Genomic DNA, 24297 nt, shown 5'->3' with positions numbered 1-24297 from the left:
AAACTAGTTTGTAAAGGAACCCTACAAACTCTTCATATATCTTTATATTCAGTGTAAATTTTGAAAATCTAACTGTTAGATTGCATGTTTTTATTATATCATTTATACTTATAAAATTTCAAGAAGATCAAAGATCAATTGCTATGTCATCAAGCAAATGTTAAATTTCAAGTTTATGTGATTTAAAATTATGTATAGAAAATAAGTTTTTTTTTTTTTGAGTAAATAGTAATACTTTTAAAATACACACGAAAATAGTAACATTAGTGTTTTAAACCGGGTTTATAATACATTACATAACTAGAATACAACTACAAAGATTCAACTATAAAAGGGCCTAACCTTTATAGTTGTAGGCTAAGATTATAAACAGTGGATACTAGACACATACAAAATAACATCTAATTTGAATGAAATTTGATAGGCATGTTAAGAACATAAAGAACAAGAAATTTAACGGTTATATTTTCAAAATTCTCACACAAAAAAGTGATATATGAGAAGTTTGAAGAGTTTCTCTTCAAACTAATTTGGAGAGAAACTTGTTCATTGGGTTAATCTTTTGGCATGTATCCACTCTCTCACATGGGGTTGATCCCACAAGTGTGGGGTTCACCCTTGTGAGAGAGGGTGGATATATGTAATACAATATCTCGTCATTTTGGTCCACTTGCATGCATGAAAGTCCAATCTTGGCCCACTTGCATTGCCTACTGCTCATGTCCCAAAGATGAACAATGGCTAATCTCTCTCAGCATGGCCTTAATCATTGAAGAAATTTGGCTCCTCAGAAACCAGGCCTTTTGTCAAGGAATTCACATCGACATCTAAGCTGCTATTTTTCACATCCATTTCAAAATGTCCAAACTCTCCTCCTTGTGGAATACCAATGAATCCACCCTACTTGAGCGTGAACCTGTCCAACATTCATGGATCCCCCCTACCTTGGGCTGGATAAAAATCAATACAGATGCAGCCATCTCTAACAATGTTTCTGCCCTTGCCGCTATAGCTCGCAATACCAAAGGGGAAGTCTTACAAGTGTGGACAAAGCTGCACATTTCCTGCTCCCCCTTACAAGCTGAAGCTTCTGCTATTCTATGGGCTATTTAGTTAGTACAATCTCTCAACTGGGACCACATCATTTTTTAGGGTGATGCAAAGGATTGCTTTGACCCACATCACCAGATTTTTCCCTTGACTGGACTATCAGCAACTTGATCAGTAATGTGTTAAGTCTTGTTAGAGATATATTAGACATATTAGCCCAATGTAATTGGCCCAAGCCCACTCTTACTTGTACTAGTAGTCTAGGGTTTAGTCATCTATATATACTTATGTTATAGTTCATTGTAACACAAATTATTGTACTATACTCTTACATAATAAAGATGTAGCCCTTAAGGGATTCCTCCGTGAACATAGGTCTTAACCATGTAGCCCTAGTGTTCTCGGTGTTCTTATTCTATGCTTCTTCTTATGCATCCACTCTAGCATATAAAATATGGTATAACACACCGCATTGCTAATATATTTAACAAGTCTAAAAGAGTCTTTTTCTAGTGTTTCTTTTCGTTGGGTTAGTAGAGTTTGTAATCAAGCTGACCATAAAGCAGCTAGAATGTGTTTGCTTTCCCTTAAGTCTTTTAGTTTAAATAATCGCAGTTTTCCTGTAGACTTAGAGTCAGTGTAGGAAAGATTGATGTTTCTATTAGTTTTCTCAAGTCCATACTCCAGTTTGCTGTGCTGCGTTTTGGAAATAGCGTAGTAGTCCTTGCATCATGCATTTTTTGAAATAAAATTGTTGCTAGTAGTCCAAATTGCTATTGCCCACAAGTGTACGGCTCTCTATCCAGGGACGGAGCTATAGTTGGACGTGGGGCAATGTCCCTCCTTAATATTTTTTTAAAAAAAAACTATTATTTACATGTGTATTAGTTTTAGCAATTTGGTTTAATAAAATTAAATTTAGCCCTTTTAACAATATTATTGATCTTTTTAAAAGCCATAAAAAAAACAAGCCTCACATGTGTGAAAAATTATAAGGTCCTCATGGTGAACCACATTGATAGTTTTTTAGACCCCTTAAAAACACAATTGGATTAACCTAGGTAATTAGCCAAGTTGTTACTTAGTCAAAATTCACAAATCTAGGTTATCACAATCAAAACAATCATATCATGCAACGCAGCGGAAAGATAAATAACACAAAGATATGATCACCCAGGAAACCAAACCGGTAAAAACTTGGGGAGGATTTAACCTAGCTATCCTCAAGGTAAACTTGAATCCACTATCTTGAAAGAATCGAAGTTCATACAATAAAACTTACAAGCCCCCACGCTCGACTTCTTATTGCTACCCACTAGTAGAACTTACTAACACGACCACGTGCAAGCTCCGAATCCACGGACTCTTTCTTTCTTGGATTCACCACCAGATACAAGCACACCCGCTTGTGTTTCTTTAAACTTCAACGGCAGCAACTGAATTGATCATCAAGGTGTAGATAACATCTCCTCCTTGAAAACCCTAAGTTTGTGTAAAGGAAAACTCCTCTAGATCTCACAAGAGATTTACACAAACAACAATATGAGCAACACTACAACTCTCTAGCAACCAAGACTTTAGAGAGGTTTGGGTACAAAACTCTAAAACCAAAAGAGGCACAAGAGGCACTCTAATCTCTCTCTCTTCTATCTCAAAAACGTGGCTTAGGGTTTCCTTTATATAGTGGGAGAAGTAGATCTGAAACCCTAATCCTTAATGGGCTTAAGCTGCTGTTTGGGCCGACTTAAAATTCTGCAGATACGAATGTTCTTCGATCGATTGAACCAGGCAGAATATGAAGTCTTCTTCCTGCAGCTTGTATGTTCTTAAATCTTGACTTGAATCACCTTGAGCATTGTCTAATAAAACCTATAGACTCTAAGATCTATATCTAGACAAGTTTGTGTTCATGATTTGCCAATTGTTCTAAACATTTAGAACCTAACACACGTCACTTGTCCACCATTCCACTAAATCAGTTTAACTATTTTTTTTATCATAAGCTAACTTAGCAATTTTAAACAAAAGAGAGTCTTTTAATAGAATAGTGAACAAGTGACGTGGTCTGCTATGAGAACTATAAAATTTTTCCACATGCATGCTCAGAGGCTTTTTTTTTTTTTTTTTTAATAAAGGTTAATAGATCTCATTTTTTGTTTCTCTCTCACATTTTTCTTTTTTGCACGTGTTCAACTCTATCAAAAATAAATCTAAGTTGTTATAATTTTTTTAAAAAATTTAGAAAGTGTAAGGAGAGGTGGAGTCTAATTTTATGGGATATGAAGAAACGAGGTTGAAAAAAACTGTTTTTTATTTTTTTTATTTTTTTATAAAAAAAATTTAGGAGTTTTATTTAGAGTACATGGCTTAGAATCCATGACTTAGACGGCTTGGAAGCCCCTTAAATAGTAGTATAAATTATAGATCTAAAATTTAAGATAAACAAGTTCAAAAAAATTAGTCCAACAACAAAAATTACCAATAGCAAAATTAAGCCTAACTAACTACACAAAATAAAGACACACAAGACACCAAAAAAAAAAAAGGAAATCATCCTAATCCCCTGCTCTACCAGACCTAGGCCCAGTGGGTAGGGTGTTGATGAGAATGCAAATTGTCATATTTTTCTCCCTCAATGTTTAGTTTTTTATATTTATTTGGTGCCTAAATGTACTCATTATTCTTATATTTTGATTTAGGATGCAAATGGAGGCGTTACGTGCAAAACGTAGCTAATTGGGCGATTCTGGACAGCTTTGACATCGCTTTGTAATCTGGGAATAACTCTCTCATCCAAGCTCCGATTGAGATGATTCAAGATGCTATGGAACGCCAAGACAAATCTCTACAACTTTCATGTTTTGAGTTTTGAGAGATACGGGCTGAATCAAGGTCTAAATCAGGCTTAAAGTTGCTGCACCTGCACTGCTGACGTTTTGGAATGTTCCTTTGCTTACAATTCTAATACGCAAATCTGATGGGATTTATTTTCAGAAGCTTTCAGATCTGGTGCACGAAATTTCCAGCTGAAAAACACCACTTTCCTAGTTATATTAGGACTTTCTTTTATTTTTAATATTTTTCCTTAATTAGTTAGATTTGGATATTATTATTGAGAATATTTTTAGGAGATTTTGTAGGCTTGGGAAAGGGGGAATTAACGTGTAAAGGGGGAGGAGAAATCAGAATTGGACACACATGCCTCTCTCTCCCCTCTTCTCTGATTTTTTCCTTTGAGTTTTCATCATTGCCTTACTTGGCTAAACTTTTATACTTGGTCGAAGGAAACTGAAGCCTGGGAATCAATAAAACTGTGAGATCTAATTTGTTTTTATTGTTCAATTTATGCTTTGAATATTGGATGTTCTTCTGTGTCTATTTTCATGATTGTCTCGTTTAATTATTAGGAGGCCTACTAGTTTATTATTCGTTGCAATCTACTGCTAGGTTAGATATCAAATCCGTAATTGTTTGATCTCTCTAACTTGTGAAGCAACCAAGATTTAATGATTTGCTGCATCAGAAATTATTAGATCTTAGGAAGAGTGCTCGACTAAATTAAATGCAACTGCTTGTGTTTGTATTGTTTAGTTTCATCGATCTCTCTAATTCTTAAGGCTGCTACTAGATTAAACCTTTAGCGCTTGTCTTGGGTTGTTTAGTAGTTAGGGTTTATTAGATCGCTTGTTTTCTAATTAACTATGACTAAGGAGAGATAGGAAAATTGTTCCGATGGTGAATATTCAAAGTGTGAATTGATATATACTTGCATCGATGATCAGTTATAAAATTCCGATGGTGGATGTTGACTTAGACCAAGGTTTGTTCTTTTGATTAATTTCGATACTTTAATTTGAATTGTTCCTTAGTTTTTTTTTTTTTCTTAAAATTGTTTTCATTATACTCCACCCCCCCCCCCTCCTTGTTCATGTAGCATAAAACTAGGCTAGATACTTTTCGTGAAAACAATCCTTACTCGCACTACTACATATATTTTTAGGAGTATAGGTTTTATTTTTGGTTGCTTGCGACAGCACACCAGGTAGGGCTGTCCAGAGACCCAGCCAACCCGACCCACCCGCCGCCGCCGCCGCCGACCGAACCCGACCCGCCGCCGACCGATCCGACTTCTTCGACAGTCGATGACGGGTTTGTTTCTCCAAAACCCGAGTTTGGCGGGTCGAAGGTCGGTTTTCCCTTTCCAGAATCTGATCAAACCGACCCAACCGACTCACAAGATTTCCGGCGCTATTTGGTAGATCCAGTGAGATCTAGACCATTTTCGTCAAGATCTCGGCAAGATTTCGCTGGATCTAGCCAAGATCTTGTCGAAAATGGCCTAGATTAGGCCAGATTTGGAGAAACCTTGAAGATTTTGGGTGGATTTTCGCCGTTTTCATGTGTTTATTTTCACTGTTTTCACACCAGTTTTTGCCGTTTTCTGGATTTTCGACCCCGACCGACCCGCTCGCCGCCCGTTGATGGTCTGATCCGCCCAATCCAATTACTCCGGCGGTCGGTGGTCAGCGGCGGGTGCATTTCTTTGTCACCCAATACCGGCAGGTCGGTTCCGAGTTGGGCACAAACCCGACCCAGACCGACCCGTGGACAGCCCTAACACCAGGTGTTACTATAGACACGCCTAGGTGGAAGACGCCAATTCAGGTCGCTCCCTATCCGTTTTTTGTTCATAAAAAATAAAAATAAAAAATAAAAACTTGTGAGAACTGAGAACACCACAATACGCAAGACCCCAAAAAAAGAAAAAAACAGAAAACCTAAGTGGCTTATCGAGAGAAGAGAAGAGAGAGTGACAAAGTGAGACTCTGAGACTTGAAGCAAGGAGAGGTAGACAACAGCAAGTAGTAGCATAACTGGAAGTAGAACCATCAATCCACCACCCCAGATTTGGTGTATATATATATCTCATATTCCAATCTCTAGTGCAAAAATTATTGAACTTTTGTTGGTTGATTTGATCATCTAAGAGCATCACTATCGAAGTTGTAAAATTCTTGATATGCTAAATTTTTGCATCAAACTACTAAAAAGATGCATTACCCGGTATTGTAATTGTAAAAATATATACAATTGAGCTACAATACCATCCTAAATTTATGATGATACTATAGTTCACTTGCAAAAATAAAATACTTTTTTTATTCATTCTCCTCAAAAGCATCTCTCTCTCTCTCTCTCTCTCTCTCTCTCTCTCTCTCTCTCGTCCATGTGATACCCCAATTTGATTGATTGTGTGATGTGTGTGGGTGTGTGATGAGTCCCACATCAGGTATTTACTAGGTAGATCTCGGCTTTATTAACAACTACAAGGAGCCTCAATTGTGACTAGTCCTTTTGAGGTATAGCACAGATGTGGCTAGCACTTTTCCTTGGGTCGTTGTATATGGTATCAAAGCCGGCCCGGTAACCCTGTGTGGGCTTAGAGACACTACCCCACAAAGTGGGCCCTAACGAGGACGTTAGGGATTTAAGTGGGGGAGATTGTGATACCCCAATTTGATTGATTATGTGATGTGTGTGGGTGTGTGATGAGTCCCACATCAGGTATTTACTAGGTAGATCTCGGCTTTATTAACAACTACAAGGAGCCTCAATTGTGACTAGTCCTTTTGAGGTATAGCACAGATGTGGCTAGCACTTTTCCTTGGGTCGTTGTATATGGTATCAAAGCCGGCCCGGTAACCCTGTGTGGGCTTAGAGACACTACCCCACAAAGTGGGCCCTAACGAGGACGTTAGGGATTTAAGTGGGGGAGATTGTGATACCCCAATTTGATTGATTATGTGATGTGTGTGGTTGTGTGATGAGTCCCACATCAGGTATTTACTGGATAGATCTGGGCTTTATTAACAACTACAAGGAGTCTTAATTGTGACTAGTCCTTTTGAGGTATAGCACAGATGTCGCTAGCGCTTTTCCTTAGGTCGTTATAGTCCAAGTCTTTCTCATCTCTTCACAGCCTCCCTCCCTCTCTCTCTTCCCACTCTCTTTGTCTTGGCCTCTCTATCCTTCCTCACTCCTAGATTAGCATAGGGCGGGGTATGAGGTGGAACTCAATAAAACTAAAGACACCACTTCATGGGGATTAGGGTTTTTTTTTCTTTTTCTTTTCTTTTCTTTTCTTATGGAGAACCAAACGAAAATCAGATTAGAGTGGAAAAGTGGGAAATACCTGAAAGCGAAGTTGAGGGGTATATAGGTAATTGTGAGATCTCTCTAGCAAGTAAAACGGAAAAGAAATCGGTGGCAGTGGCAACTTTGATCACGACAAAGATTAGTGTGGATTGATAGTGGTGGTTTGTTGGGGTTCGACGACCATGGCAACTTCAATCACGACAAAGATCAGCGTGGATTGATGGGGGTGGTTTGTTGGGGGTTTTTCTCCAAATTTTTGTTTTGGGTTTTCGGATTGTTGTTGTATGTAGGTTTATTATGTGTTCAGATTCTTACTGTGTTGTATGTGTTTTTGCCATGGGTGTTGATTGGATTTGGTGGCAGTGATGATTGGGTTTGGTGGCGATAGTTTTGTGTTTGGATTGGTGGTGGGTAGTTGTTCTGGGTTTAGGTTGGTTTGATGGCAGTGCTGATTGGGTTTGGAGGTGGGTGGTTGTTTGGGTTTGGGTTGGTGGTGGGTTGGTTGAGAGAGAGAAATGGAGAGATAGAAATTAGAGAGTGAAGAGAGATAGATTTTTTTATATATTATTTTATTGTGTAATTTATATTATTTTAATGTGTTGTATGCAAAAATAAAATTTGAGATGTTGGCTATGTTGTAAAATGCTATGGTATAATAGTAACTTTTGAGATGGTAAAATGAGATAGTTTTTAGAAACTAGATACAAAGAGCATTCACATTAGGAATGGCATATGCCATATGTTGGTAGTATTTAGCATCTGAGCCCAAAAACACCCCAACAGCCAATCTTACAAAATCTAACTATTGCAAAAAATTTTGCAATTGTGTTACAATGCAATTCTAAATGTAGAATCGCATTGCAGCACAATTGTAAAACTAAATAATATTTTTTTTATTCACATATCTGACTCTCTTTCTCTTCTCTGTTTCTCATCTCCTTTCTCTCTCCACAACGGCCTCTCTCTCTCATCACATCTCACTCTCACGGTGGGCTATTCTGGCATGGGTCGTGGGTCCGGCGTGGGTCTGGCGGCGGCGTGGATCTAGTGGCATCATGGGTCTAGTGGCGTCATGGGTCTAGTGGTTTCATCTACGAAAACCCATCCAAACCTGACACCAAACCAGTACCATAGGCTCGGAAACTGAAAGGGAGCACTTTGCTGAACCGATGGTTGAGGGCTCGCACGATTCGATCCGGGCGAAAGCTAGACTAGCCAAACCAGCAGGTCCAAGTATTGGAAGCGAAGCATCCTTCAGTTGGAGCAATAGAGAGCGAGGGTAACTTCGTTATGAAAATTGACAGAGACGATGACGTGGAGGTGAGACTCAGGAAGTCAATATACATGATTTCTAACGGAACTGGATGGACGGTGGAGCATTCCATTAACGCCGCGTTGGGCCAGTTCGAACATTGCTTGGTTGATCGTCGTTGTCCTGTAAATACCCACTTGTTTTCTGGGGTAAATATGTCTTTTTTACCTACTTGAATTAGATTTGGATTTGGTTAGTTTAGTTAGTTTTTGAAACTCGTAGTAGTACTAGTTAGTTTATTCTGGTGGGTTTTGTGTCAGGCTTGCTGCCAATGATGGGTTTGTGTGTGTTTTGCAGTGAGACATGGATTGATTTTTATCTTTTGGGTTCAAATGGGTTGGATGTGGGACTGATCTGGTGGTTTTTTTTTTTTTTTCTTAATTTGGGTTTTTGGTTCCGGTGAGATTTTGGTGGGCAATGGGCAATGGTGGCGTGGTGGGCATGGTGGTGGTGGTGGTGGTGTGGTGATGATTGGGTTGTTTGGTTGTTGAGAGAGGGACAGAGACTCAGAGAGGCAGGGACAGAGATGAAGAGAAAGGAGTGATAGATAATTTGTTTATTATTTTATTGTATAATTTATATTATTTTAGTATGTAGTATTGTAAAATAAAAGTTGGGATGTTGGAAGTATTGTAAAATAGTATGGTATAATTGATAAAGTAACTTTTTGGGATGGTAAAATAGGAGAGGATGACATTTCCGGATGGGAATGCTCTAATGCTCTAAGTTGTGATTTCTATATGAAGTTTTGACCTAACCACAAATATCAAATAAAAAAGAAAGTGAGGTAGGAACTCTCTCCACTCATCGAAAATAGAAGAGACAGAGAGTGTGCTAAATTTTGTTTGCTAGTGAGGGGCTAATGGGAAAGTAGTAGGAAGAAACCAAAATTGAAATTGTATTGAATGTATGACTGGTCCTGTAGGGAATTTAACCAAAATCCCAACCTGTGAGAAACAAAAAAAAATAGAGAAAACACACGCCAAAGAAGAATAATCACACGCACGAGACAGTATTTATGTGGTTTGGCAATTTGCTTACGTCCACAGAGTTGCAGGGATATCACTATTATCAGGGAAGAATACAGAGTACAAAATTGCGGCTACAATACTTTTTTCTCTCACCCTTAAGAATGCGGCAACAACAACCTACAATCTTAAAAACCCTAATCACGGCAAAGTCGGTTTATATATATGAAATGGACTAAGCCTCAGTAAATCTCCCATTAAAAACCACGCAATATTATTCGGGTCGGTTCGGGTCATCAAACCGGATCAAACAAAACTAGGCTCCACAAAGCCCAACAAGTCCTACCCACTGGTGAGTAAAAATTTGCAACTTTATTGTTTTGTGTAATAAATTGTAACTTTATTGATTTGTGTAGTGAATTATTAGCATCAATACGTTTTTTCTAATTTTTCGTATGATGGATTTGCAAGATAGGGAAATAATGAAATAGCTTAAAATTTTAAATAATAATAATAATAAAGAAATGAAAACTCAATAGAAAAATAATGGAATTAAAAATTAAAACATTCCCCTCAAAAAAAATAAAAAAATTAATTTTTTTATAGAATAAGTCAAGAAATTATTTGAATTGTTATGTTGTTGTAAGTTGTAAAATAAATCCCTATCATTAAAATGACTTTTATTTGATTGGTATAGATCATGAAGAATTCAACTACAAGTCTATAATATTTGATTTCTTCCAAAAAAAAAAAAAGAAGAAGAAGAAGATAATAAGCTAACATGTTCACAGCCTCTAACGTTGATGTCCTATTATCTAAAAGCCCTCAAACAAAACTCTGAAAAGTCACTACCAATAAAATTAGCATTTGTTCATTGTATTGTAATGCAAGATTGTGTCCACAAATATGAATTGTCCACACATGACACATTCTTTTTTGAGAGGAACATGACACAACATCTAATTTGTTAGATATCAATCATTTTTGTGTCACCGGACCACAAATTAATCATCAAACGATAAGAAATAATAATCTAGAGGTATGGAGTGGTACATGTGGAGGATATTGAAAGAGAGCAAAAATCTGGATAGATATTCTTAGTTTTTTTTTTTTTTTTTTTTGAGAAACAAACACACACACATACAGGGGAGAGAGAAAGAGGTTCTAACACAAAGGTATACCACAACTTCATTCAAAAGCCATGGTAACTTTTAAGGGAGCATGGGGCTAGATAGATATTCTTAGTGTTGAATGTAAGATAGACTCGATAGAGGAGTAAATTAAAGAAAATTCTGTTTGCTATATGGTTTCATTAATCTTTCTGATTAGTGCATCACTTGGACTTTTGGGGTTCCTTCTTAGAAGATTGGTGGTTCCCTCCGAAACTGCTATTTGTTCTTTTGTTTAAAAAAAAAAATGAAACTTATTGTGTTAGCCAGTGTTCTTAAAAAGTTCTAGCATATGAAAAAACATTGCAATTGACCCTAATTTACCCCTTCTGGAACATGATTAAAAATCCTCTTGCATTGTTAAATTTAATCTATTTAAGATTAGTATGTCAATCTTATTATTAGGCATCTATATCTCATTGTGGATTTTCCTAGCAGGTGTGTAATTGATTCTGCTGCTAACTTTGGGCTTTAGTATTTTTGGACTTCAATGGACAGCTTAGATGGAACCTTGAAATCTTGATATAATCTTTTCATTTTTGATGTTTTAAACTGGCATGACCATTAATTATAGAAATGCACTCGATCTGCTTATTTAATGGGATTTCTAAATGCTTTACAAATTTATAACTTACCGCCAACTACTTAATTTAAGAGTTTTAGGTAATGCTCTTAATACTTGCAATTAGTTGTAGAAGCATAAACTGTGAAATAGTTTCTCGTGGCCATTAAAGAATCAATGCTTATCTATACTATTACTAACAAATACATTTGAGTTTTGCTTATGTTAGGCATATATATGGTTTGATTTTTTTTTCTTCTATTAAGAATTAAATCCTTCACTAACCAATATTTCACTATGCAAATGGCTCAATTTTGCTAGATAATATATTTGTGTGGGCTTTTATTGATGTTTTGTGTAGATAAGCATAGTGCATGTTCTTTTATTTTGTTATTTATTTATTTATCTATTTTGTGTGTGTGTGTGTTTTTAATAGAAATGAAAAGAGAAAAAGAAGTGGTACAAATAGTGAGGGTTGAAGATAGATTTATAAGACAGGACAAAACTTAGATACAGTATCTTAGGTTCCTCTCTTCAGATTCAGTTATGTGGTTATTTAACTAAAAAATACACTTCCAACCTATGAGAAAAAATCTACATGGCAAAATCTTAAGAAGAGAACCTAAGAAATAACATCTAAATACTGTATCTAAGTCTTGCTCTATAAGATATTGCCTAAGATTATTCCAATGTTCTTGGAAACTGTAAGCCTATCCGTATGAGTTCTGAAAATTATGGTTAAATTGGTTTTTGGCTTTTTGTTGAGTATTTTAGTTAAATTGGTTTTGGGCACCTATCAATGGCTTTTGTAAACAGAGAAAAATAAACATGAATTTGCTTTTCTTTTCCTTTTTTTTTAAGAGATAAGAATGGTAAAAGTCTTAGGTTTGAAACTTGAAAGACTCCAAATTATGGTCATGGAAATATTTCATATGTGGTGATTATATTGATTCAATCAATGTATCTTATTTTCATATCCATATTGTTTTTGTTTAAGTCCATATTATCATTGTTAAAATTTTCAGTTTATTATAAAATATTTTTTATTTGTATGTAATTCTTTAGGCTATTTCATGCAAAACGGCATGAAGTAGTAGTCTCTTATCAATAAATTTTCCTACCTGCAAAAAAAAAAAAAAAAAAAAAAAAAAAAAAAAAAAAAAAAAACATTGTTAAAATTAGTAAATATGCCCCAGTTTTGATCCTATCCATAATAAGATGTTCACATATATATATATATATATATATATATATATATCCTTAATTGCTAATTGGCCGGCTATTTTGATTTTTCAAGATATGTCGGGACCCTCATATCTCCTTGTGGGTGATGACTTTCAATAATTTTTAAGAAATTTGTGTCTAGACCGTCATATCTATGTGGGACCCTTGTTGTGGAAACTAGAACTTTGCCATAACTCGAAGATCTTGACTTGCATCTCTCAAAAACCAAATTTCCTTCCCCAAATAAGAAACCAATGCATTTGCAAAAATACTCCATTTTCTTCACTCCAGCTAGCTGCTAGCTATCAGCCTATAACCATTAATTTCCACTAGTTTAGATCATATATAGCACGGAAAAACCGGCCTTACTATGTCAGCCTACTCTATAATTGGTGAGAGAATTGTTAAGTTGAACGCGGTTGCTCTACATGGAAATATTGCAGCCTTTTACAGTTTAATAATTCGGGAGAATGTGAGAATTTTGGAGGACATCGATGAGCTACCATTTGTAGATACTCCTTTACACATAGCCGCATCTGCTGGGGGCCCACAACACATCCAATTTGCTATGGAGATGATGAGATTAAAGCCCTCATTTGCCAGGAAGCTAAATCTAAATGGGTATAGCCCCATTCACCTTGCTCTACAAGAAGGGCATACCCAGATGGTGCGTCGGCTTCTACAGGTAGATGGAGACCTTGTCCGTGTAAAAGGAAAGGAGGGTAGAACTCCTTTGCATGATGTTGCTGCAGCAGCAGCAACAGAGCAGCAACTTGCTCTAATGGACAAATTTCTATCATACAATCCCAATTCTATTGAAGATGCGACGATTCAAAATCAAACCGCTCTGCATATTGCCCTGGAAAACAACAACTTGCATGCTTTTAAACGCTTGGTAAGATGGCTTCGAAAAAATAAGCGTGAAAATGCCAGGGAGATACTGAACCGGCAGGATGAAAAAGGCAACACTCTGTTGCACGTGGCAGTATCCAAAAATCAAACCGAGGCAAGTTCTCTCCTTTCCTCAATTATTTACATGCTAAAGTACACATTTGTGTTGTGAATGTCTATCGTGCAACTAATACATCATGATCATCCTTTTTCTTTTCTATTTTACTTCAACGAAGAAAAAAATCCTAATGCGTTTGTATCACTACAATATGCAGGCCGTGAGGAAGTTACTAAATTGTGGGGTTAATTTAAAGGCTAGGAATTTGGAGGGTCATACAGCACAGGACATGTTGCAAGAACAAACACAAGTAAACAACAGCGGGATCAGGGATTTGCTAATATGCTGTGGAGCCTTATCATGTTCATTGAGACCAGGAATACTCAGAAAAATTGTCTTTTTTTTTGAGAGATTACGACTACTCATAAAATCTGCTCGTGAAGGGTCGAAAATATCGAACGACGACCGCAATGCGCTTTTGGTGGTTGCTGCCCTGCTTATAACAATCACCTATCAAGTAGTTATCACCCCTCCTGGGGGACTTTGGCAAGATAATGAAACTATTTCGTCTCTACACCACGCAGGGACAGCCATTGCCCAACAAACTTATGGCAATTTTGAGATCGTTGCAACGATAAATTATATAACATTTACGCTCTCAGCCATAATGACTTTTCTACTCCTTCCAAGAGGGTACATTAGTGCGCTGTTCAAGATGGCTCTAATCCAATTGTGGGCCTCCTACTATTATTCATTGGCAGTCATACTTGAATATGGGAATGTTTTATATTACTGTCTTATTAGTACCGGGCTTTGTTTTGTTTTGGTCCTCTTTGCTTTTTTTGGCAGACAATTCTGTTGGGCCAGAATAAAATGCCTGCATCTTCATTGGATTTTCTATATAGTTTATGCGTGTATAATGTTTTTAATGGCCTTGGTGGGTCAATCTTTATTTGAAGGAGGAAGAGCACGGTGATTTTATTTAAGAAGCTGTGTGGGTTCTTTTTCTTTAGGACACAGGCTCAAGTAGAAACAAGGATCTTGAGCCCAATATTTATTGTTTTAAGGGACTAAACTTGGTTCACCATAGCTAAATTGGGCTGATTTCGAACCAAATGGTGCACAAAGCACGAGTTCTACAACACAGCCATGCTAACATATGAGAAATATATGCATTGAACAGCAATGAAACAACAAAGGAATGAAATGATAAAGAGAGAACATAAAATAAAGCGTTAAGGATCCTTGAAATAATGTAAACTACTTCATTAACTTCTCGATTATGTAATACACTACACTCACTAGGACGTGTTATAAGGTCCAAATAAGTTCAAAAATCACAGACTTAGATGGCCCTTCAGGCCTCTAAGACTTGCAAAGTTTGAATTCCTTTGAATCCAAGTGTATTCTCTAGTGGCTATTTGAGGATACCGGACGGTATTTCCCTCCCTTTTTTCCCTTTTTAAATTCCAACAGAGTTTTCTCAAGGATTTTTTTCTCTAATTCACTGTTGCTAAATGCTTTTCACTATTGGTTGCTTCCCCTTTTATAGTACCATCCTAGGGTTTCCAGGGTACCACTGATTCCCTCCCTTTGCTCCTCTAGGTACCAGAACCAATGTTGTGCCAACAACATTGGTGGCTGGTCCTTTCCTCATTCCTCATTATTTTCTTCTTTTGAGATTTCTTCCTAAAAAAAGCCTCTTGCTAACTTTCCCATTCTGGGGGGTCCTAGGAGGCTAGCTTTTTGTTCTTTCCTTCTCCAAGGCTTCTAGATTCCACTTTTCAGACCCATCTTTTGGCTGCTTTCCCTTTTGTCATTTTTCGTAGGTGAATTGATTCCTTTATGCTAGGCCGAAAGATCCTAAACTTCCTTCCTTCCTAGTTCTTCTTCCTGGGTTCCCCGAGGTACCAGGCTCTTGCTCATGAGTTGTTGGTTCCCAAGCCTTCTGACCCCTTTACTGCATCATTGGGTGGCTGATAGGGACATATCTGTTCTTGTTCATTGTGTTTCTTGGCACCCCTCTCAAAACTGTCTTAATCCAAACCTGACTTTGCTACACGTCCCGAGGATCCCAAGCTCCTGGGAATTCCTAGGTATCCTTGCCCAGTTATTTTCCCAGGCTCCCCAACGATTTTTTTGACCTTTGATGGTTGTGTTGGCCTTTTTCTTTCCTTTATTTCATGGGGCCCGAAATTTACCTATCCATGGACTTGGATCCCTCCTTATGGACCCTTAATGGGTTTGGACCTCTCGTTTTTTCTTTATTGGAAGCACAAACACTTTATTATTTTCTTAGGTTTCAATCATTTGCATTGTTTTGGGCTTTGGTACAACATGGTGATTTTTTTGGACCTCAACATTTAGCCTCCCGAACTCATGGGTTGCCTGCAACCCACGCATAAGTAGACCAGATTCTTGATTTCTATAGGAGTTCCTTCCCCGCTATTTCAATTGGCTTCAAGGTCCCTCTTCTCCTTCCTTTAGGATCCTGCTTTTCCCTGCTATCCTGTGGTATCCCTTTTTTTTTCTTTTTTTTTTTATTTATTTATTTATGTGTTTCACTTTTTTGCAACTTCCCCTCTTTGCAGGGAACATGGCAGTTGAATGTTTGAGTAAAACCTCCCCATCCATTTTTTACCTTCCCCGTAACTCCCATTAATAACTGCCAATAACTCTCTTTTTTAAAAAAAATTAAATATTGGCAACTGGCACGTCTTTCTATACATCGTCTTCTCCAACTGTCCCTGCACCATTATTGCCGTTACTTCAAACCATCTTTTCACTTCCAGAGATTTTATTTTCAACCTTATCTTCTTCCTTCTAGCTTCTATTTCTCTGTCCCTTCTTCTTTGTCCTTCACTCCCTCAACTTCCCTGTTTCCTATTGCATTGCCGTTCATGGCCTCTTCTTCCTCACGAAAAAGGAGGGAGCGTACTCCCAATCCTTCTGAAGGTGAAAGCTCTTCTGGGTTTGCATAGGGCGAGGTGCAAAAGGTTGTGGAGTGCCTAGCCTTCCCTTTACTGGATCCCTGGTACACCTCTAGCTTATTCTTTCCTCAAGTATTGCATGGCAAGGCCCCTCCTTCCCTTCATACTTGGGTGTTCTTTGGCTAGTCTAGGTTTGCCAGTTCCGCCTAGGCTCTAAATTAGAGGGAAATTTTGGACCTTCAAATTAGGCCAGGATCCTGTGAGGCGGTTCCCATCTTCTTCGACTTCGTCTAGGGAAAGATTACTGGTTGGTCCAGTTGGGTGGACAGAGAGCTTTCTAATAGGGAATTTGTCAATTGCTTGGAATGCGTCGGGATCCTAAAATCAGTAGCGATCTCTAGGAATATCGAAGGTTTTAGGGATGCCGAGGGTCTTAGACACTTGGCGCACCGCTGGTGTCCTTCTTTCCACAGTCTCTTCTTTTTTGTTAGTGAGCTCACCATCACTTTAAAGGATGTGGTTAATAATTTTCTTCTCCTAGTGTTTGGTGATGAGAATCCCTTTGATATCAGTCTTTCCAACGATGATCTCGAGGTTGAAGACAAGCTATTCAGTCACTTCGGCGAGTGTACTGCCTCTTTCGGTGGGAAATCGGCCAAAATGGGCAAGTGGGTCATGAACCTTTCTCGACAGAAAGACAAGGCAGTTACGCGAGTCAGGTTCCTAACACTCTAGCTCAGTAAGTTCTTATTCAATGAGTTCCTCGAATATGGGTTTAAGTTTATTTCTTTCCTCTAGCAATCAAATTAGCCTGGGGTGCTTAGTATCCTTTAGCCCCCATGCTCTTAGGCCATGTTTATTCTCAGTTGGATCTGCTTCATGGGGATGAGGTTGAGGGCAACTCCTACTACACTATCACTTCTTCCCTCCACTGCGATATCCTTCAAGTGTTCATATGGGATCGGTCCTCTTCACTTTGGCTAAGTGTAGGAATTTAAGGTATGTGAAGGATAAATTTCAAGGATCCCCAAACCTGATTAAGGGTCTATGTGGCAGTTCTACTAACAACCACCCCCATCATCTTTTGTTGGTCTAACTTGAAAGGGGGCAGCCTCAATTTGGTGGAATTGTTTGATCAAACAGGGCATTTAAGTTGGTGTTCTCCCCGAGAGTTCAGTCCCGGGTTCACTTGTGATTCTGTGTTGGCCACTTTCCTTAACTCCCCAGGGAATGCCTTTGACTTGCGTCAGGGAGATGAAGGCAGTTTGGCATACTTGGCCTGCATTAGCCCCTCGTGACTTCCAGTACCTTCATCAAGTGGTCCAAGGTACACTCACTATCCAGCACACCGGGTACTTAGACAATTTGGTTTTGATCAGGACATCCCACTGGTATTTAAAGAGATAGTGCCTTCTCTCCTTTCCCTAGATCCGTTTTTAAGGCTCCAAGCCTTTTCTTACTGGTCACGGAAGAGCCTTTAGTTTGTGGTGCCAAACTCCCAGCTGGGGGTCTTTGCTTCCAGTGGCTTTGCTGGCTACTGGAGAAGAGTTCAGAAGTCGTTCTTAGATTTTGTTGGTTTTGGTAAAATTGCGAGGGTTCCTGATTCTAGTCTTTTCTCTACTCCCACCTTCAGCAAGCATCTAGCCCTCCCTACTACTGGCATTGTGTCTACTGCAATAAGCAGCAAAACAAGATTTGCGAAGTGGCATGCTGCTAGGGGTGGTTGGGTATACTATGCGAATGATTTCCTTGATGCTTGGTCAGGATGTGACCTTATTGTGGGCACCTCTTCTGGTGTGCCAATCAAGAGAAGGGCGGTAGAGGCAATCGGTGCTGCAACTCCTATAAGCAAAGGTAAGGAGAAGAAGATCAAGTAGGAAGCTATCAAGAGAGCAGAGATTGAAGAAAGTGTTGAGGGTACTAAGGTTGGCCCTGAGACTAAGAAGAGGAAGATTGCTAAGTCTCGCAAGCAGCTAGTCATTTCTGAGGAGCCCAAGGGAGTGGACCCCTCTACAGTTGGAAAGGAAGTTGGCCATCCTTTAATCCCAAAGATCAGAATAAAGACTAAGGTAGAGTCTTCTGTCTTTCAAGTTCCTGTGAGTTCCTTAGCCCATTGTTCTTTGGGACCCTTTGATATCACACCCCAGTTTCCCCTAGGACCCTCTGGGCATACTCATAGTAGACAAAAGACTGTTGAAGAATCTGTAGAGAGAGAGAGAAGGGTAAGACCTCTTTCCTTCTTCTCTTTTTTTTTTTTTTTTTTTGACATCTACCCGTCCTAGTTTTTGTCCTGTTGTGTCTCCTTTTTTTTTTTTTAACTGATGAATGGTTGCTCCCCCCCCCCCTTTTTTTGCAGTCTAAACATAAGTCAGACCCCAAGAGAACTAAAATCCATTCCTCTGTTGATGATGTGGTATGGCCTTCTTTCACTTGTGCCTTTTACTGCTCGTCTCTTTCCCTTCTTCAGTGTTGTGTACATATATATTTTTTTGATGTTCTGCTATTTACTTCTTCTTGCTCCTCTTTTCTTTCACAGGTCGAGGTGCCCCCTCCTATGACTGGTGGTGCCTTGGCGAAAGAAACGGTGGCGACTCAACTTGCTGCTGCCTCAGGTGTGGAGAGGAAGCCCTTTAGTGGTGGCGTAGCCGAGGAAATCAAGTAGGCAGTGAAGGATGACCAGCCCATTCCTCCTTTTGCTCCCTTGGCCATTCAGGACCCCAAAACTCTTCAACCTTCTATTCTCCAGGATCGTAAGCCTATGTAGACTCCCAGTCTAACCAAAACTGTGACACTTGAGCCCACAGCTGAGTTTGCGTTGGGCAAGGAGTCTTTGAGAGGTGCGTCCTCATCTACACGAGTGGGTAAGCCTCATCCATCCTTTATTAGAATCCACTCTTATTTCTCTTATCCTTTCTTCCTAAGGTCCTTGTTTCTTTTTCCCTTTGCTTCTTTTAGGTCAAGCCAGCGCCCGGTCCACTCCTGAAGCAGCCCCTTCCTTCGAGTTAAAGGCTTTTGAAGGTGTGTACCGCTTACCATCGTTATCCTTCTCCCCTTTTTTAGTTCACCTCTTTCCTTTTTCTCTTTCCATACTCCTCCCTTACATTTTCCTTTTATGGTGAAGCCCCTAGCATCCTTCCCTTCCTTTAGCAATTTTACCAAGGTTTCTTCACCTTTTCTCCAACACGTTTTATGCTCTTTCACAGATTCTTTTGAGAAGTCAAAGGGACAAAGGGAGGAGACTCCTATGATGGTTGACATGGCTGCCCCATATCAGAAGAAGGCACTTCCTTAGGGGACTGATACTAGTTCTTTAGCTTTCTATTTCCATACTCCATCTTTATTTCTTCATCTTTTTCTCCTCCTTTTTTGACTTTGTCTACTTTTGCGGGTGTTGACACAGGTGCCAAGGATCCTAAGCCTGTAGTTACTAAATTAGTTGTGGAACCTGCTCCCAATGTTCAAGTTGTCGAGGCTTAGGCAAGGATCCCCCAGACTATCTAGAGGGTTAAAAGTTCTTCAGTTCCTGAGTGTGGAGACATGGCAATGGAGGAACCTCTAGAGATGATCGTCTCAGATTCCGGCTCGGGGCTCACTGCTTTCCTGGCCCGCTTTGATTGTTGGAGTTCAATAGCCTCCCTACGAGCCATTTTCATCATTTTAGGCCTCCTTTTGGCAACTTCCTGGGATTCTTTGTGCCAGTTAAGGGTCTACCACTGTTGGAAAGACTATTCAAAACCCATGGGGACTTCACCAGTAGGTTTAGGGGAGGTGTATTCCTGGGCAATATCTTGATGGAGCTCTTATGTGCTATGCTGTGCTGATTTCCCTGAGGGATTCCTCTCTTGACTCTTTATCCGATGAGAGGCTTTTGGAGTGGAGGGGAATGGTGCAGGATCTTATAGAAGCCAAGTTCAATCTGTCCTTTTTGCTGGAGTATTTACATTCCTTAGCCCACGTGCTATTCTAGAGAAAGGCCTCCAAGGACCTTGATGCTGATATCGTTGCTGCTGAGGAGGCTTTAGCTCGTGCTCACAAGGCATTGCAAGATTTGAAAGTTAAGAAGCAACTAGTTCTTTCTTCCTCAACTGTTCCTGCAATTCCTTCAGGAGGCTCTTTGCTGACCGGTCTTATGCCTTAGTTCCTTTCTCTCCTCTTCTCCCCTTTTCCCTTTCAGACAATTGAGGTTGTATAAGTTAATCTTTATTTATCATTTTTATTTTTTGAGAACTACTTCTGACTGCTTTCTTTGTGATAACATATGGATCTTTTTTTTTTTTTTAGTGTGTATTATGTTCTTTCTCATTTTTTTGGCTGAGTCCTAGACCATGGTCCCTACAAATCCTTGCAGTAGGCCCTGGACCAGGTACCCTAGTGGTTGCGTTCTTGCACGAGTACTGAATTGGGTGCTTTAGGCTTTTTTTTTTTTTTTTAAAGCCCTAGGTCATGAACCAGGCAGACCTATTTTGGGACAAGTACTGGGCTGGATACCTCGGGTATTTATTCCTCCCTGCAGTCCCAGACCATGTGCTTGAACTAATTGCGGTGTGGGTCCTAGATCATGTGCTAAAGTTTTTTTTCTTTTTTTTTTGCACTGGCCTAGGTACCCTACCCATGCTTACCCACATTTGGGCTATGTAACACCATGCAATTATACATCTTAGTTATAGCTCAAAATTTTTTTTTTTTTAAGAAATAGAAGATTCCGTTAAACGTAGTTGCCGTGCTAAAGAATATAGAAGGATTGACAAAGATAGTAGGGATCACAGAATGCCCTTCTACCATGGGCTCCTTAGGAAAAAAAGAAAAAAAAAAACTAAATAAAGTTCATGACAAAAGAAAAAAGAAAATACAAAGAGTGATGAGACACTTAGCAAATTGGAAAGTGGCAAAAAAGGTGGGCTCGGTGTGTTGGGGCCTCTCCTTTTTTTTCTTTTTCTTTTTTACGTATAGTACTATTTTAGCCATTTATCGTTTATAGGGTCCATCAGGGCAGTTCCATCTTCCTTTGTGAGGTAGTAATATCCACTACCATGGGCTTCCCTGATGACGTAAGGTCCCTCCTACTTTGGAGCAAATTTGGAGGGTCCTAGGACATTCTTCCTCATATGATTTGCTGCTCTTAATACCAATTGCCCATCCGTGAAGGCTCTTAGGTGTATTGTTTGTGCATATGCTTTAGCCATCCTTTGCTGGTACCTCTAGCTTCTCCTCTTGGCCACTTCTCGTTCTTCTTCTAACCCCTCTAGATCTACCAACCTCTTTTCACTATTTGTGCCATTTGTGCCTTCTTGGATTTCTTCGAGTACTACTCTAGGTGTAGGGATGACTAGCTCTACGGGGCTAATAGCTTTTGTCCCATAAACTAAGGAAAACAGTGAAAATCTCGTGGCTGTCTTCAAGGAGTTCCTACATGCCCAGAGTACATCTATCAGGTGGGCACTCCATTTTCCCCCCATACTCATGCTTCATCTTCTTGAAGATTTTCAGTATCACCCTGTTAGTAGTCTTGGCCTGACCATTTCCTTGTGGATAATATGGTGTAGACCTCCCATGCTTGATGTGATATGACTTGGTTAGGTTTTTCATATCTTTATTTATGAACGGAGTTCCATTGTTTCTGATCAGTCTCCTAGGGATCCCGAACCGTGTGATGATGTGTTCCCGAATGAAGTTTGCCACAGCTGCTCTAGTGGCCTTTTTCAAAGGGACAATTTTTACCCATTTTGTAAAATACTCGATGGCTGCCAAGATCCATATATGGGCATTGGAAGGAGGGTTTATGGGTCCTATAAGATCAAGCCCCCAAGTGTGGAAGGGCCATGGTGTTGTCATATCTTGCAACACATTTGGATGAGTATGAATTGCATCTCCAAGTACTTGGCATTCATTGCATGTTTTAACCATCTCCCTAGAGTCCATTTTCATTGTAAGCCAGTAGTACCCCAACTGCAACAACTGCCTGTAGAGTTTGCTTTTCCCTGGGTGACCTCCACAATCACCAGAGTGGACTTCCCTAACTACTTCTCTACCTTCCCTAGGCCCCAGGCATCTTAGGGGATCCCCGTTGTACCCTCTTTTGAACAAGATTCCGTTCTACAAGAAGTATCTAATGGCAAGCTTCCTGAGCTGGTGGGCCAATGCCCTGTCAGTTGACAGGGTCCCTTGAGCCAAGTATTCCATGAATGGGGTTCTTTAATCTTCTGTCACAAACACAACATAACTTTCTCCTTTGTCCACTGAAAGCCAACACCTTTGACATTCCTCCTATACAGTTGCAACCTCTTTGTTCGTATTTGGCTAGTAGTACCCCATACGCTGCATCCTTTCTGTATAGGCTGATTTTCTCTACAATCCCACAAACATGGCTATATAATTCTTCTAATCTCAGCCTCCCTTCTTTCTCGCTGATACATCTGGACAGGATCCCTTTGGGCAGCCTCCTATACAGCTCTCCTTCTATCAAAGTATAATCTTTTAGTTCTTTGATGCTTCCTTCATGCCCCAATTTTTCTATTTTCGCTTTTATCTCATCTCTCCAATCTTTCTATTCTAGTTCTTCAGGGAACATCTTTTTGAGGATCCCTATGATGGAATGTTCTTGCTTACTTACCCTTATCACAGTACCTTTTCCTTTAAATGGTATCTGGGATCCCAAGGTGGCTAGTGCATCAACGAATCTATTTTCACTCCTTTGGGCATACTCCACATTGAAGGCTTGGAATTTCTGCTCCACCTTTTGCACCCAAGTTCTATAAGCTATCAAACTTTGCTCTTTTAGTGCGAAGTCACCCTTGACTTGGGAAACCACGAGGTTGGAATCTCCCAAAACCCCCATATGCTTTACTCCTATGCTAAGCGCTATGGCCAACTCAGTCAAGTATGCCACGTACTCAGCAGCATTATAGAATAGGAAAACTCAAGCTTGAAGGATAATGGCATGGTATCCTCATCTTCGCAGCTTAGCATAATTCCTAGGCCATTTGAAGTTGTGGTGGCTGACCCATTGAACCTCATTGTCCACTTCTTTCCTAGGAGTTCTGCCACTGCCACCTCTCTAGGGATCTCCTCACTTAGTGAACACTCTTCTTCCCCTAGGAACTGAGCTAGCAAATCTGCTATGACTTGACTTTTGACAGCCTTGGGGGTCTTGAGGCCGATGTCATATTGAGAGAGCAAGACCATCCACTGTGCTATTCTTCCCGTTAGGAAAGGTTGATGAAGGAGTGCATTTATGGGGTGTGATTTGGTCACCAAGAGGATCTGGTGGGCTGAGAAGTACCGTTTTAGCCTTTGGGATGCGTAGATAACCACTAGACACGCTCTTTCTATCCTGGGGGGTACCTAGTCTCTGTATCTTTTAGTGTCCTGCTCACATAATAAATGAGTTTTTCATTTACATCATCATCTTCCTGTGCTAGCAGGGCTCCTATAGCCTGGGAGTTTGATGCTAAATATAGCAACAGGAGTCACCCATGTACTGGTGCTTGTAAGGTAGGCAAATGATTCATGATTTACTGGATCCTGTGAAAGGCTTCCTGCTATTCAGTTCCCTAAGTGAACCTAGCCCCCTTTTTCAACAGTTTGGATAAATCGCTTGTGATCGAAGTTAATCCTGGCACGAACCTCCTGATGTAGGAGACCCTCCCTAGGAAACTTTTGAGCTCTTTAACCGTTGTAGGCCTTTTTATTGTTGCGATGGCCGTGGCCTTAGCTAGATCCACACTCATGCCTCTGTGATGTACTAGGAACTCAAGAAATTTTCCAGCAGATACTCCAAAGGCACACTTCACGAGATTCATGCGTAGTTTGTACTTCCTACACCTTTCAAAAACTTGTTCAAGTACTTGGAAGTGTTCTGCCTTGGTTTTTGACTTTATCACAATGTCATCCACATAATCTTCCATTTCCCTATGCATCATATCATGAAAGATAGCTGTCATGGTTCATTGGTATGTGGCCCCTGCATTTTTAAGGCCA

At 39.6% G+C, this 24297-nt stretch overlaps 1 protein-coding gene across 1 annotated transcript; it reads left to right on the top strand.

Annotated features, from left to right (window-relative positions):
* Nucleotides 1–12608: 12608 nt before the first annotated feature.
* LOC115977468 (ankyrin repeat-containing protein BDA1-like) lies at nucleotides 12609–14395 on the top strand. Its single transcript, XM_031099334.1, has 2 exons — nucleotides 12609–13447; nucleotides 13608–14395. Exons 1-2 carry the CDS (start codon nucleotides 12812–12814, stop codon nucleotides 14364–14366), a joined length of 1395 nt encoding a protein of 464 aa, XP_030955194.1. The 5' UTR covers nucleotides 12609–12811; the 3' UTR covers nucleotides 14367–14395.
* The last annotated feature ends 9902 nt before the right edge of the window (nucleotides 14396–24297 follow it).

Source organism: Quercus lobata, chromosome 1 (genome assembly GCF_001633185.2).
Source record: "Quercus lobata isolate SW786 chromosome 1, ValleyOak3.0 Primary Assembly, whole genome shotgun sequence".
NCBI lineage: Eukaryota > Viridiplantae > Streptophyta > Magnoliopsida > Fagales > Fagaceae > Quercus > Quercus lobata.
This window is presented reverse-complemented; position numbering and strand designations above follow the sequence as displayed.

Bases quoted from the DNA above. Each gene is read 5' to 3' on its own strand.
- LOC115977468 (XM_031099334.1), top strand. From the start codon at position 12,812: ATGTCAGCCTACTCTATAATTGGTGAGAGAATTGTTAAGTTGAACGCG. The intron at 13,448-13,607 runs GCAAGTTCTCTC...TACAATATGCAG, and splicing joins TATCCAAAAATCAAACCGAG to GCCGTGAGGAAGTTACTAAA.